The sequence below is a fragment of the Equus asinus genome, chromosome 17 (genome assembly GCF_041296235.1).
Source record: "Equus asinus isolate D_3611 breed Donkey chromosome 17, EquAss-T2T_v2, whole genome shotgun sequence".
NCBI classification, from domain to species: domain Eukaryota; kingdom Metazoa; phylum Chordata; class Mammalia; order Perissodactyla; family Equidae; genus Equus; species Equus asinus.
In genome coordinates, this window is record NC_091806.1 from 41,555,746 (window position 1) to 41,570,434 (window position 14,689).

The 14,689-nt window shown below is 44.4% G+C and overlaps 1 protein-coding gene across 1 annotated transcript in view; it reads right to left on the reverse strand.

Moving 5' to 3' along the window:
- PLAAT5 (phospholipase A and acyltransferase 5) overlaps nucleotides 1-6,801 on the reverse strand; it is a 28,457-nt gene extending 21,656 nt beyond the window's left edge. Inside the window, 5 exon segments of the mRNA XM_070487259.1 lie at nucleotides 4,221-4,329; nucleotides 5,888-5,978; nucleotides 6,144-6,167; nucleotides 6,574-6,642; nucleotides 6,645-6,801. Coding sequence (XP_070343360.1) covers nucleotides 4,221-4,329; nucleotides 5,888-5,978; nucleotides 6,144-6,167; nucleotides 6,574-6,642; nucleotides 6,645-6,801 — 450 coding nt within the window.
- Nucleotides 6,802-14,689: the final 7,888 nt, after the last annotated feature.

Below are 14,689 nucleotides of genomic sequence, written 5' to 3' on the forward strand. Positions count from 1 at the left end.
TGATAACAGCCCTCTCATTTTCCTTTGGGTAATTTCTCCCTTCCTCCCATCCATGTGATTCTAGTGGGGATGCCAATCATGGCACCTTTGTCAGCCCGGACCAGAGTCTTTCCCTTGGATTTTTATATGGAAAGCAAGGGAAGAGATGCTCTCTCTATTTTCTCTGGGATTGCTAAACTGGGCCTCTCTTCCTCAAACCCCATGGAAGAAACTGTTTTCTATAGAGGTAAATGAAGCCATCAACCCGAAAGACGCCAAGAGGAGAGGTGGGCAGACAGAGGGAGGCCCAGACAGTGCAGGGGCCCAGATCCTGGTTCCAGTTTCTAAAGAACCCTGAGCTGCCCAGGTTCCTACAGTGAGTCCTCCCTGAGCCTCAGCTACTCTAGTAACCTTCCAATAAAAAAATCTCTTTTGACTTATACTAGTTAAAGCTGGTTTTCTATTACTTACGACAAAAATCCCTTGTTCATGTACTCATTTCCTCAACAAGTATTTACTGAAAATGCACTATTTGCCAAATACTATCATAGACGACTAGGATCAGTGAACAAGGAAGAAGTGGTACCTCCTCTCGTAGATCTTATATTCTAGTGAGAAGAAAACAGACAAATAAATGAACAAGAAAACATCAGGTCAGAAAAATTGCTATCATCCAACCAAAACAGTGGTGTGGCAGAGGGTGACTGTGGAGCGACTCTGGGACACATGGTCAGGTGAGAGCTCTGTGAAGAAGACTGAGGCTGAGAACTTAGAGGTAAGAAGAAAATTCTGTGAAGACCTGGAGGATCACTCCAGGCAGGGGGCAGCACAAAGACGCTTGGGTGGGACAGTTCAGTGTGGCTGAAGGACACTGAGGGGGAGAGAATGTCAGATGAAGCTGTAGAAGAAGAAGAAAGGGACCAGATGATGGTGGAGGTGCAGGCCTTTCCGGCATGAACCAGACAGGAAATGAGAAGTGGGAAGCTGGAGACAATGAGGGCAGACAAGTCTTTCAAGATCCTGGATGCAAAAGGGAGAAGCAGCATAAAGTGGAAAATGAAGAGAAACAAGGGGTCCAGGGAGGGCATTTTCAAGACAGGAAAGACAACAGCTTGTGTAAGTTCTGGGGGTGAGGCTCCAGGAGAGGGGAGATGGAGAGGGCAGAGAAAGAGGATTAATGGGCAGCAAAGGGATCCCAGAGAAGGGGGAGGGGCCAAGATCAAGAGCACTGAGGAGGAGCTGACCTTCAGATAAAGAGGTCGGAGAGGGCCTTTCCCAAGACAAGACATGTATTGGTCTGTTCTGGCTGCCACCACAGACTGGGCACCTTAAGAGAAATTTACTTTCTCACAGTTCCGGAGGCTGGGAAGTCCAAGATCAAGGAGCCAACTCAGTAGGTTTCATTATGAGGCCTCTTCTCTTGGCTTGTAGGCAGCCGCCAGCGCCCTGTATGCTCACATGACTATTTCTTCATGTGTTGAGAGAGACAGCAAGCTCTCTGGTGTCTCTTCTTATAAGGGCGCTAATCCAATCCTATCAAATCAGAGCCCTACCCTTACGATCTCATTTAACCTTAATTACTTCTTACTCCAAATGCAGCCACACTGGGGATTTGGGCTTCAACACATCAATCGGGGTGGAGGCACGAACATACACTCAGTCCGTAACAACACATATGGGCTGGATTTGAAAACCCAGGGAAGAGCAGTCCTAGCAAGCTGGTAATTGCAAAGGCCCTGAGGAAGGAAAGACTTGGGTTCATCTGACGTACAGAAAGGAGGCTGGGATGGCTGATGCAGAGTGAGCGGGGGAGGGGATGATACACAATGAATTTGGAGATGATACATAGATGGAGAGACTAGAAAGAAAAAAGGAGAAAATATGGGCAGGGGAGGGGTGGACCTGTGTCCATGGCCAGCAATCTCTAAGGCCTCACTTGAGGAAAAGAGCTGGCGTTCCTCATGTGCTAGGACCTCAAGATGCATTTATTTCATCTGTCCTATCTTGGCATTAATTCACCCTGTTACATAAGGCAGTAAGTAATTCCGTGTATTTTAAAGCATATGTACGTGGCTTGGGGAAAGCAGCAGAAACAGGAGTCAAATGAGAGAAGGACTGCGTCCAGTGCCTCAGAACAGCAGGGGAGAACAGGAGACATTAGAGAAGGTGAAAAGTAAACATGTCCATCAAAGATACGTGCACAGACCTCAATCAGGTTAAGATGAAATCAGAACAGCTTGAAGTGAGACATCCCGGCAGGTTTTTGTCCTAACACTCTACAGCAGGGAAAAGTAAATGAAACCATGTATAACGTTATACAAAGTTTCATATGGGGAGCTGGTGATGACGTCACTTATCACATTGTAATGTAAGTTCTTATCTTCTTCCTATTTCCCCAAATTATCTGTGAGAACCTTGAAGGCAAGGACAAGAACATCCTCCCAGACCTCTGCAGGACAAAAATCTATAGAAAAGTAATGCTATATAATCCTTATTTCACTCTATTAAGTGAAGCGGTACCTGAGGTTTACTGTAAATATTCAAACAAGAACAAGATTACCCTTCAACCTTGTTCTCAACACAGACACAGATGAAAAGAAGTTAATCTTGTTAATTTGCTCTTTTCTTTTTTAACCTGGGGGTGACTCAAGAGTCACAAGATTTATGAACTTATTTTTGCAGAAGAAAAAGAATGCCTTTAAGGAAGTTATGATCACCAGATAATCAGCCCCCAGCTGCTGCTGACGCCCAGAAGTCTGGTTGTCCAGGGGCTTATCTGGAGTGAAAGAAACATGGATTTCCCCTTTGTTTCTCTAAATCTCCTCCTCCCAAATCCCTTAGCTCTATAATGACCCCCTGCTTTCTTCATTGTTAAGGCAGATTTGAGAGAACCTATCCTCCCACCTTCTTGTTTTGGCCAATTCTAATAAACCTTTCTCCATCTCCAAGCACTGCAGTCTCAGTGACTGGCTTCTTGCACATCAGGCACACGAACTTGACATTAAGAAGTTCGCTATCATAAGTAAAATCCTATTCATCTCACTATATTTTTGCCAGTAACATTAAGTCTTACAGGCCTGCTTTTTTGCTTATAATGTTATCAAATGAGATTCTAGAGCCTAATCTTAAAATGCAAGTCTTCCTAAATTTCTGCTTAAAAGGAGTCTTCTGAAGTCTTGAAGGCAAGGCCACCCTGCAGCTACAGAGGCAGCAGTGAATTTCTGCATCATAAAGCCTGCTAAAGAAGCTGACTTGATAAAGTATTAAATTGAAAACATTTATGAGAATATCAACCTTGTTACACTGTGCAATATGGAGGTTTCATGAACATTCATACCTATTACCAACTTGCTCTGTTCTCTGTTAATATAAATCAGTCCTTAGACTATCACTTGAACAAAATGGTCTGAAAACATTCTAGAAGTTTCTGTAGTGTCCTGTGGAAATACCCTTCAAGGAGAAACTGAAATTCTTATTTGTGGTTGGGCTTGACAATTCACTGACCAGTAATAACGTTGTCATCATCGACACCTCTGTATTCCTAGCCAATACAGTTTAGACCAACTCACTTGCCACTTTCTTCTAGCATAGAATCAACTGGCACTTTCCTCTTCTAGCACGCAATGAGAAATAAAAACCTTTGACTGTCAGGATTATTATTTTACTGAAGAGACCAAGAGTCTCGCCTCCCTTAAATGAGTATAGTGCATAGAGTCATAGTGAACCCGACAGTAACCAGGATCATCAAGTTCTCGGCAGAACCTGAGCATCAGGAATCAAATCGCACTAAAGCCACGGCTAGAAGACACTTTCAACAACACCGGGTCCAATCTCTCCATTTCAGTTATTGTCTGGGGATGGGGGAGGGATGGGAAGACGGATGGATTTACAAAGGGGCACAAAGAAGGTTTTGAGAGTGATGGAGATGTTCATTATCTTGACTGAGGGATAGCTTCACGGGTGTAGACATATGTGCTAAAACACATCCATTTGTATATTCTAAATACGTGCAGTTTATTGTGTGTCAGTTACACGTATGTCAGCTATACCTCAATAAAGTTCAACAAACAGCAGAATAAAGCTGTTTTTAAAAAACTGAAAAGGTATAATCAACATTCTAACTCAGTGTGCAGTTCAACCTGCCACACAGTCTCGAGAAAGTAACATACAGTATGCAGGTAGAGAAGAAGTCGCCGGGAGGTTAAAGCTATGCGCTGTCTAAGAATTCTCCTGATACCCACCTTAGCTGCTTGCTTTGTCAATTTGCCTGCCCTCGTGGGTTTCGGGGTTGAATTCCATTCTGCCCTCTTCTGGTTCGGTGTGATCTCCAAGTTAACTACGACCTTCTCCCTAAATGAATTTTGTGGTCGTAGAGTTAACAAATAAACATTATTTCACAATTATTGGAAATTCCGTATTCTTTCAGATTTGTGAATTTAAGATATCTTTCAGTTTTGTGATTCCATGAAACATTTCCCCTGAAGCTTGTTCCTATAATGCCATTAGCTGTTATACAAAATAATTGCTGTTTACTGCTTTCCAGATAATTGTTTAAAATGCTAACGATAGCAACGAGTAGCTTTCGGGGGGGGGGGGTGGAGGTTGGGTGAATTTTTTTGTTTTGTTTTGTTTTTGCTAATAATCTTTTCTAAATATTTACCAAGGTGATACTTGCACAAAGCTTTTTTTTTCTTTTTTCTTTTTTTTTTTTGAGGAAGATTAGCCCTGAGCTAACATCTGCCACCAACCCTCCTCTTTTTGCTGAGGAAGCCTGGCCCTGAGCTAACATCCATGCCCATCTTCCTCTGCTTTATATGTGGGACGCCTGCCACAGCATGGATTGCCAAGCGGTGCCATATCCGCACCCAGGATCCAAACCGGTGAACCCCGGGCCGCCGAGAAGCGGAACGTGCGAACTTAACCCCTGTGCCACCAGGCGGGCCCCTACACAAAGCTTTTGAAAAGTGGTTCCAGAACATAATAGCTTATAATGAAATGCAACCTTCCCAGGCTAGTAGGCCAGAAGCAAGCTCCTTGAGCCCTTGAGCTGTTTCTTCCAATAATTAGCTCCATATTTCGGAGAAATCTAGTTGAGTCACAAACACTGTAACCATAAGTAACGTGAAACAAATCAGTGTATTTTCTCCCTTGAAACAAAGTTTTACGGGAGACAAGTGAAACTGAAGGCAAGAATACGCTTTTGGGGTAGCATAGTAGAGTGAAATATATCGGAGCCAAAAAGACCTGGGTTTGAATCCTGGTTCAGATACTTGCTGCCCAGCACTGGGTTAGTAAATTAATCTGTCTGAACCTCAACTTGATTATCTATAAAACAGAGATGATCTTTGTCTCACCCAGTTGTCAAAAGGGTTAACTGAGAAAGCATATGTATACACCTGGAACATTACCAACCTAAAATGGCATTTTCTTTACCTTTCCCCACTCTTTAACTTTTCTCCAAAAGTACAACGGGGGAAGGGGGAACCCCTCACTTTTTCTATAGCTCTTCTCGAAAATTTCAGCCCCTCAGAATTTTAAAAAGAGGCAAACATCATGTTTTTAATGAAAGCGAGTTGGGGAAATTTGCAAAAAGGTTGCATCGTGCATTAGTTAGTGAGGCCAGCTGGCAATACTGTAAGCACCCTTCTTAAGCAATTTAGTTCTCAGGGGTCTGGAGAAGGCCCTGTGGCTAGCAACTACTGCAAGGCAGCCTCCTGCCAGCAGGTCCCCAGGCCTGGTCACAATCTGTAACTACCGTGAGCACTCCAGCCTTCTGCCTACTGGTTCGTGGTAGGCTGGTTCGCACAGAAACCATCTCAGGATTTGTTTTACAGAAACACCATCAAAGTCAGTTCTTTAAAGACTTTTACCAGCCAAAGACCTAGTCCTTCCCCGCAAAGAATCTTACCCCTGCTGGATGCTTCTGCCCTGTTCTAATGTGCCCTGCTCCGGCTGCTTGGGCAAGAGCTGGACCAATGCTTGAGAGTCCCCCGATTCTTCTAATTCAAGAAAAAAAAAGAAAACCTGTATTTAAACTACAATTGCCTTCTATGGGAATGAAACCTGTGAAAGAAGAGTTGGAGCCATCACCTTGACTGCTATACGAAGGTGGGGGTCCCAGCTCTAGCCTAGAACGTGCCTGGCTCCTGCCTAGTCCTCAATACACTTTTGGATGAATGAGGGGGATCCTGGGACGATACTGGAGAGGGCTCAGTTCCTCTGGAAAGAGAGACTGTGGAATTCCCGGGGACAGAACTGGGGAGAGGACGAAGTCAGAGTTGCCTCTGTCCCAGATCGCAGGAAGAGACCTTCGGTCTAGGCCCCACAGCAGAAGCTTCTGCGGAGCCAGAGCGCTCTTAACTCTCCCTGCCGGGCAGCTGCCACCTCTGTCCCACTTCCACCTGAAATACAGTAGGAGGGTAGATACCCGAGAGGGTCGCTGGATGCCTGGCTCGCTGTGATTGACTCATAACAAATGATCATTCTGAAATACGCACTCATTACGGTTAACAGGCATTTCACACAATCAACAAATATCTATGAGAAGGAGCCTTGAAGGCAGCTGCGGTGACGCTTGTGGGTCTGACAGCCAACGGGGACCTGGAGAACGACCCGGAGGGCTTCTAAGCCTCGGCGCGGCGGCTCGGTGGGGAGGGGACCCATTCCTGGGCACCCCTGTTGGGGCTCAGTTGAATGGCCAGGAGCAGGTTGACTGTCATTTGGTCCCATACCTGCGGTTCTTGAGGCGGGTTTGGGGCGGGACCTGGGGAACTTAGACAGGCTGGGCCTGCACTCCCCCCCGGGGGCACGGCTCAGGCCCATCTCGCTGCGGCCCCGCCGGTCCTGCTAGGGGCGGCACGCCCAGCCAGTTTCCAGTCGGCGCGGCCGGACCGCGGGGTCCAGGGCACCAGGGGCAGCGCCGTGCGGACTCGCGGCAAGGAAGGGCGGAGGAGCGAGGAGGTGGAAGCGGGGCGCGCAGCAAACGGCGGGGGCGCGCGGCCAGAGGCGCACGGGGCGTCGGCGGCGAGGGCCGGGCCAACGGTGAGAGCGCGGTGAGCGCGTTCCCGAACAGAGAGGGCGCCAGTCCTGGCGCTTGAGGCCCAGGAATCTGAGGGACTTTTGAGAGGAGAGGCAGGCAAGGCGGCCCAGGAAGTTGTTCACGGGATGGAAGTTAACGCAGAAGAGTATGTGCAAAGACTCCAGAGGTGGCACCTGTTGTGGCTGGAGAAGCTGGAGTCATGGAGCAGACGGAAAACGACCCAGAGAGAAACGTCGAGGGCCTTGGGAGGCACATTCGGGAGTTAAAATCCTAACAGATTCAGAGTTTTTCTTTAAATTATATATATTATATAATTAATTATATGTAATATGCATATATATAATATGTAATATATACAAAAGAATACGTGGGATACATGTAGTTATGAAACATGGTAATAAAAGAACTACCCGTGAATACACCATCCTACTTAAGAACCGGAACATACTAACAGGGATGCTCCTCACACCTGCGTGTTCTCTTGACCAGACTCCCTGCCTCCCGCACCAGAGATGACCACTCTCCTGAGTGTTATATCTATGCTGTCCTTGCTTCTTAAAATGACTTTTTAAATCACTTCTTTGTATCCCTAATACACTGTTTCGTGTTGCTTATTTGGAGCTTTATAAAAATGGTATCGTGCTGTATGTTATCCTCTGCAACTTGCTTCTTTCAAAATTGTTCCTGTAACACACACACATTGCTGTATAGATCTGTCATTTGTTTTCCCTGCTGGAAAATATTCCATTATGTGAATATACCACAATTTATTGATTGGGTGACAAAACCCCTTGATTTGTTTTTTCTCATTTGGAATTAGAAAACTATTGAAAAGAACCCGAATTGTGTCCTGGTGTATGCATGCAAGAGATTCTTTAGGATTTCATACCTAGGAAGGTATGCAAAAGTTCAACTTTACAATAGAATACTAAAATGTTTTCCCAATTGATGGTACCAATTTCACTTCGATCACCAATGTGTAAGAATTCTTGCTGAGGGCTGGCCCGGTGGCACAGCGGTTAAGTTCGCACGTTCCGCATCTCAGTGGCCCGGGTTCGCCCGTTCGGATCCCGGGTGTGAACATGGCACTGCTTGGCAAGCCATGCTGTGGTGGGCATCCCACATTTAAAGTAGAGGAAGATGGGCACAGATGTTAGCTCAGGGCCAGGCTTCCTCAGCAAAAAGAGGAGGACTGGCAGTAGTTAGCTCAGGGCTAATCTTCCTCAAAAAAAAAAAAAAAGAATTCTTGTTGATTTGCATCTTCACCAACACTTAGCCCTGTCATACTTAATTTTCCAAATGAGTGGATGTAAAATAGTATTTCACTCAAGTTTTAATTTACATCTCACTAATCACTAATAAGGTTGAGACCTTTACATATATTTATTATCCGTTTAGATTTCCTCTTTTAAAAAATGCCTGTTCATGTCTTTTGCCCATTTTTATTTGGAGTTATCTTCTTATTCATTTTTAGGAACTGTTTATATATTCTTGATACTCACCTTTAGTAAGTTGTATTTGTTTACACATATTTTCTTCCCATTCGTGGCTTGTCTTTTCCCTTTTTCTATGATGACCTTTGATGAAAAGAAGTTATTAACCTTAATGAAGTAGAATTTCAGTCCTTTTTTTGTGATTAGTTCTCTGTCTTTCCATGAAGTCCTTTCTTGCCCTGAAGTCTGAAAAATATTCCCTTATATTTTCTTGTAAGAGCTTTAAAACTGTGTCTTTTTCATTCGGTCTACCTAGAATTGATTTTTGTATCTGTGTGAGGCACAGATACAATTTCTTTTTTTTCCCATAGGAATGATCATCTATCTCAGCATCACTTATTGATACTTTCTCCTTCCCCTGGAGATGAGCAAGGCCTCCTCTGTCACGCGTCAGACTTTCATGTATGAGCAACAATATTGTTGGTTCTATTCTATTCCACTGGCAAATGTGTCTCTTTGTGCTACTGTCATGTGACCTTAATTTCTATATCTTTATGATGTATTTTATATGGATATCTTGAGATTCCCCCCTCCCTATTCTTCCTCAGGAGTTTGACCATTCTTGAGCTTTCCCTTCCATAAATATTTCAGAATTAGCTTGTCAAGTTGCTCAAAATACTCTCTGGGCATCTTAATTGAATACATTGAATCCATAAATCAGTTTGGCAGTTTTGACCTCTTTACAAAACTGAATCTTCCAATCCATTACATATTATCTCTCTCTATTTGTTGGTCTTCTTTACCATGTTTCAAGGAAGTTTTATATTCTTCATAAATATCTTATCTGAGGTATGTTACATTTTTCCTTCTACTCATTTGGAAGTTTACACTCTTTTATTTATCACCCTCAAAATTTCACCATGCATGCTCGAAGTCTAAAAGTCATATCCTAAATACCCCTTTGAAACAAAGCAAGGACCTAGAACTCTTTTGCTACAATCTCCCCCTCCCATGCTATTTTAGTTCTGCCCTTTTTTTAACCCTGAATTCATGTTATTGTTATGATTACCATTATTATATTATACAGACATATGTTTAGATTTCCCTATATGTTTGCCACTATTGTGCTCATCATTCCTTCTTGCAGCACTACTCTTCCCTCTAAGGTCACCTTTCTTCTGCCTAAAATATAGATCTTTGAAGCTCCTACAGTGAAGATCTCTTGGTGATGAACTCCCTGCTCTCGTATGAGGACCTCAGAGGTTCCTGTCGTATCACGCGAAGGAGGAGAGGCAGAGGAGCAACAAGCAGCCAGGCTGGACTAGAGGGCTGGGCAACGATGGACTCTTATTTCTGCAAGGACCCAAAGGGAGACCCAGTGCCTCTCTGAGAGGGTCCTCACTGGCAGAGAGTGTTGGAGTAAAATAACTTGGCCTGCACACTCTCTGTACCAAGACCACATAGGCAGAGGCCCCCAGCACTAGGGCCAGAACTGCACAGAGCCAGAGCGAGTCCCTGACTGCCCCATGGCTTGTCTAGGGTCGGTCAACCCTGTTCCTCCTCCCTGCCCCCAACTGTGGTAGCTCCCGCCTCCCCTTTCATTCCAGGGTACTGCGGTGGGAGGGTGCTCGAAGGAGTAAACTGGGCTCCTCCACTTCCAGCTCATTAAGTCATGCATCCCTCCCCAGCAAACAGGATGTGAGGTCAAAAGCTGTACACTGGTTGAGTTGTGGTTTTGGGTTTGGGGTTGTTTGGTTGTTTTGTTGTTGTTATTTTGTTTTACTTCTTATTATGGAAATTTTCACACACAAATAAAAATAAAGGAAACACAATAGTGGATCCCCATTTACCTTTCACCCAGCTTCTCCAGTTGTCACTACATGACCAATCTCATTTCATCTATATCCCCACCCAGTTCCTCTACACCCGGATTATTTTGAAGCACATGCCAGATGCTGTATCATCTCATCTGTAAATATTTCAGTGCCTATCTCTAAAAGATAAAGAATCTTTTAAAAATAGAGATGACTCCAATATGATTAACATTTAAAAATATTTTTGCAGTTCCATAATGTTATCAAATAGCCAATCAGTGTTCACATCTCCCTGATTGCTTATACGTATTTTTAACTGCTTTTTTGTTTGAACCAAAATTCAAATAAAGTCCATAAGTTACAATCGGTTGATGTGCCTCTTAATTTCTTTTAACTAAAGCAGGAGGCAGCAAACTGCAGCCCATGCACTGCCATGCACTGTCTGTTTTTGTATGGCCCAAGAGCTAGGCTTGGTCTTATATATTGTTGAATGGTTCTAAATGTAAAAGAAGAATATTTGTGTGGTGTGAAAATTACATGAAATTCAACTTTCAGTTCCATAAAGTTTTATTTGAACGTAACCACAGCCTCCATTTACATATTGTCCAAGGCAAATTTCACATCACAAGGGCAGGGTTGACTAGCTTGTGTGGCATCTGAGACTTTATGCCCTTCAAAGGCTAAAATATTTACTATCTGGTCCTTCACAGAAAAAGCTTGCCAATCTCTGACCTATAGGTTTCTCCTCCATCTTTTTTTCTCTTGTAAGTTTTTAATTGAAGAAGTTGGGTCATTTATCCTGTAAAGTCTCCCGTGGTCTGGATTTTTCTGTTCTTGTTCAACATGATCATTTGTGCCCTATATTCCTGTAAACTGGTAAAATCTAGAGACTCAATCAAATTCAGATCCAATGAATTTTTTTTCAAGGGGATTTCATTAGTGGCGATGCGTTCTTCCATTGGGAAGCAAATACATCTGCTTCTCTTTCTCTTTGTGATGTCAACAACAATTGATTACCAGTCCTAAACTGGTCTGAGTTGCAATAACCAAATGATTGGAAAGTGATAGTGATGAAGATTATTTTGGGCTGGTTACTTTTGAAAACTGCAGACAGGGAAGGAGGCTCTGAGGAGTGGAATTTGCTCGCCCTTTGATGAGAGAGAGACATTTGCATTTGTGAAGGAAGTCTCCATCTGTGGGGATGTCTCCCTCTCTGCACCAGGAGGAAGCGGGGATGACCTTATCTCTAGAAACTCTTCATGGGGAAGGCAAGGACTTAAGTTGTTTACGGTCTGGTAACCTCATGTAACTGACCCCCCACCACCATCACCAACATCCTCCTTTGTCTTTGGCTGAAAATAATATTTAAGGTGGTGCCTTCTGCCATTTACTTAATCTGGTTTGATTCTTATCTAAAAGTTATAAGACCACCCAATAACCAGACCCCACCGGCACTGATACCATTTTAACAACTCTTTTTACATATTCTTTCCTTTGTCTTGTAAAGAGATAACTCACATACCTATGCCTTAAATTTAGCCCTACCCTCAACCCATGTTTGCAGCAGCAGCTCTTTACTGCCCATGGATCCTGTCCCTATGCTATTCCACACTATTCTCTAAATAAAAGAGCACTACTGCCAGACCTTGAGAGTCCAAGAAATCTTTCTTTCGACTCCTCAGCTCACTGACCCCACATCAACAGGAGCTGCCTATCACTTTGATGGGGTCTGCAACCTCCAGGGAAGAAAGAGTCAACAGGTACAGTCAAGAGCAGTGGTTGGAAAAAATTCAAGCTGCCTCAGGTTTTGAGTTGAGATTCTTAATTGCTTTTAATTAAAGCAGGAGGCAATAAACCTATGATTCATGGGGAAGGGAAGAAGTTTGGTAGGACACATATCAAAGTAATGAGAAGCATTGTATTAGCCTTCTGAGGTTATGGATGATTCTTGGGGCTTTTTTCCCCCTCTTTTACAATATTTCTGTCCAAATGGTTCTAACTCTTTGGGGAAAAAAGATAAATAAAAAGCAAGTGGCTCTGGGGCTGGCCCTGTGGCCAAGTGGTTAAGTTCACGTGCTCCGCTGCAGGCGGCCCACTGTTTCGTTGGTTCGAATCCTGGGCGTGGACATGGCACTGCTCATCAAACCATGCTGAGGCAGCATCCCACATGCCACAACTAGAAAGACCCACAATGAAGAATATACAACAATGTACTGGGGGGCTTTGGGGAGAAAAGGGAAAAAAATAAAATCTTTAAAATAATAAATTGAGGTTGACATTTAAAGAAAAAAAAAAGCAAGTGGCTCTGTCCTGTTGGTTCTCCCCTCGAAGTGTATGCTTTCTCTCTCCATCTAGACTGGAAGCTTCTTGAGAGCAAGATTGATGGCTGCTCTCTTTAATCATCACAGCACCCACGTATGAAAAATGGCTGCAGCCACTAAAACTCACTTACAGGGCAGAATAGCACCAAAAGAAATTGAACCCTTTTTCTCAAGAGTATATTAAGATGCTTTCAGACAACGCACCTTCATTCATTCAACACAGATTGAACATCCCCATGGCCGGGCTCTGCCCAGACTGGTTCCTACATCCCACCCCCTCTAAAGTGGTCTTGACTGGAATCAGCCAGATTGCTGCCCCTCCAGATTATACCTGCAGCTTCCCTGTTTTTTGTTAATGCCACCAAAATCTTCCCAATCATTTGGTTCAAGGTGCCGAAGTCACTTTTTTGGCCCCCTTTCCTAACTTCCTTTATCCAGCCAGCTGTCAGGTTTTGTCATTTCTTCTTGCCTAGTATTTCTCCTAATTATCCCACCCTCTGTTCCAGGATGATGTAAAACTGGTCCCTTGAACAAGAGGATCCATGAGAGTTTCCAGTAACCTAGGAGGGAATCAGATGGAAGAAAGGGGTAGAAACATAGACCAAATTAGGTTAATCTATGCTTTAGTCCTTCCCTAGGCCCAGAGAGTTACACTCGTCCAGGAGCAGGGATTGTGAAAGATCAAAAGAATGGAGATCAAAGAATGGAGAAGAATGGGGCATCTTGAGATCCCTGACCATGGATTATGTTTCCCAGGCTATTAATTGGTAATTGATGGATATAGGTAAAATTACTTCAATTACAATCTGCGGCCAGGGGGCAGAGTATGTGACTAGTTTGTGCTTGGCCACAATTCTACATCTGCTGGGAGAGAGATAAGGAAGGAGGCAGAGACCAGACAGGAGCCATAAAGCATCACTTGCTCCAGTCATTCATTCTCTAAATAGATTCGGAGCACTTGCTCTGTATCAGGCATTTTGCTCAGTACTAAGGATGTAAGAATAAATCTGCCTTCATGGAAGTCATAGGTGGGGAATAGGAAGAATGGGAGATGAGCATTAAATGTCTTCAGTAGAGAATGACCAGTTAGGATAGTGCTCTGGGGGAGAAGTACAAGGTGTAGGGAGCTGGGCTGTGAGAGGGGGCCTGGGGCAGCGGGGTCCCCTCAGGGTCAGGGTCTTCATCAGCCCTTTCCTGGACCTCTCCCAAAGCTCCCCCTCACTCTGGCTCAGGAAGAGAGATTTTCCCTCTCCTTACGCTGGACAGACCAACAGACACTAAGACCCTCTCTAATTCCGGAGCCTCTAATATTCACCAAGTTCTTGAGGTGACTTAAACCCAACCAGGTCCCTCCCACCTGCCAAAAACCAGGGTCACCTGAAAAGAGAAATGAAACCGCACCATCCTTCTCCTTTCTGCTGCCTCCCCCGGTGCAGGCCCTTATCAGCCCCCACTCCTGACAGGTGCAATAGCCTTGAGGTTTCAGAAAGAGAACAGTTATAGCTAATCTTCCGTCACAGGCAGAGTTGTGCCTCTCCCTCCACCCCCGTCAGCCCCAAAATGCATGTTGAAGTCCTAACCGCCAGTAACTAGAATGAGACTGTATTTGGAGATAAGGCCTTTAAAAGGGTAATTTAGGTAAAATGAGGTCACATGGGTGGGCCCTAATGCAACATGATCGGTCTCCTTATAAGAAGAGATTAGGACACAAACGCACAGACCAAGGGGTAACCATCCACAAGCCAAGGAGCGAGGCCTTAGATAAAACAACCCTGCTGACACCTTGATCTTGGGCTTCTTGCCCCCAGAACTGTGATGAATTAAATTTCTGTTGTTTAAGCCACCCAGTCTATGGTATTTTGCGAGGTGTCCTTAGCAAATTAATACGTCTTCCTTCCTCAATGCCCAGACCAGAAGCTGAGGCTCCGATGGGCAGAGGGGGAGGGTGCATTTGCCTCAAGAATGGTGCTACAACACCGAGACCAGGCCCCAGATCTGACTCCCAGGGGCAGGGCGCCATGTTGCTGCCCAACTGGTTTTTCCATGTTTGGTTTCTCGTTCCTGCTGTGTATATAGATGATAGTGCCTGAACACACCTCTGAT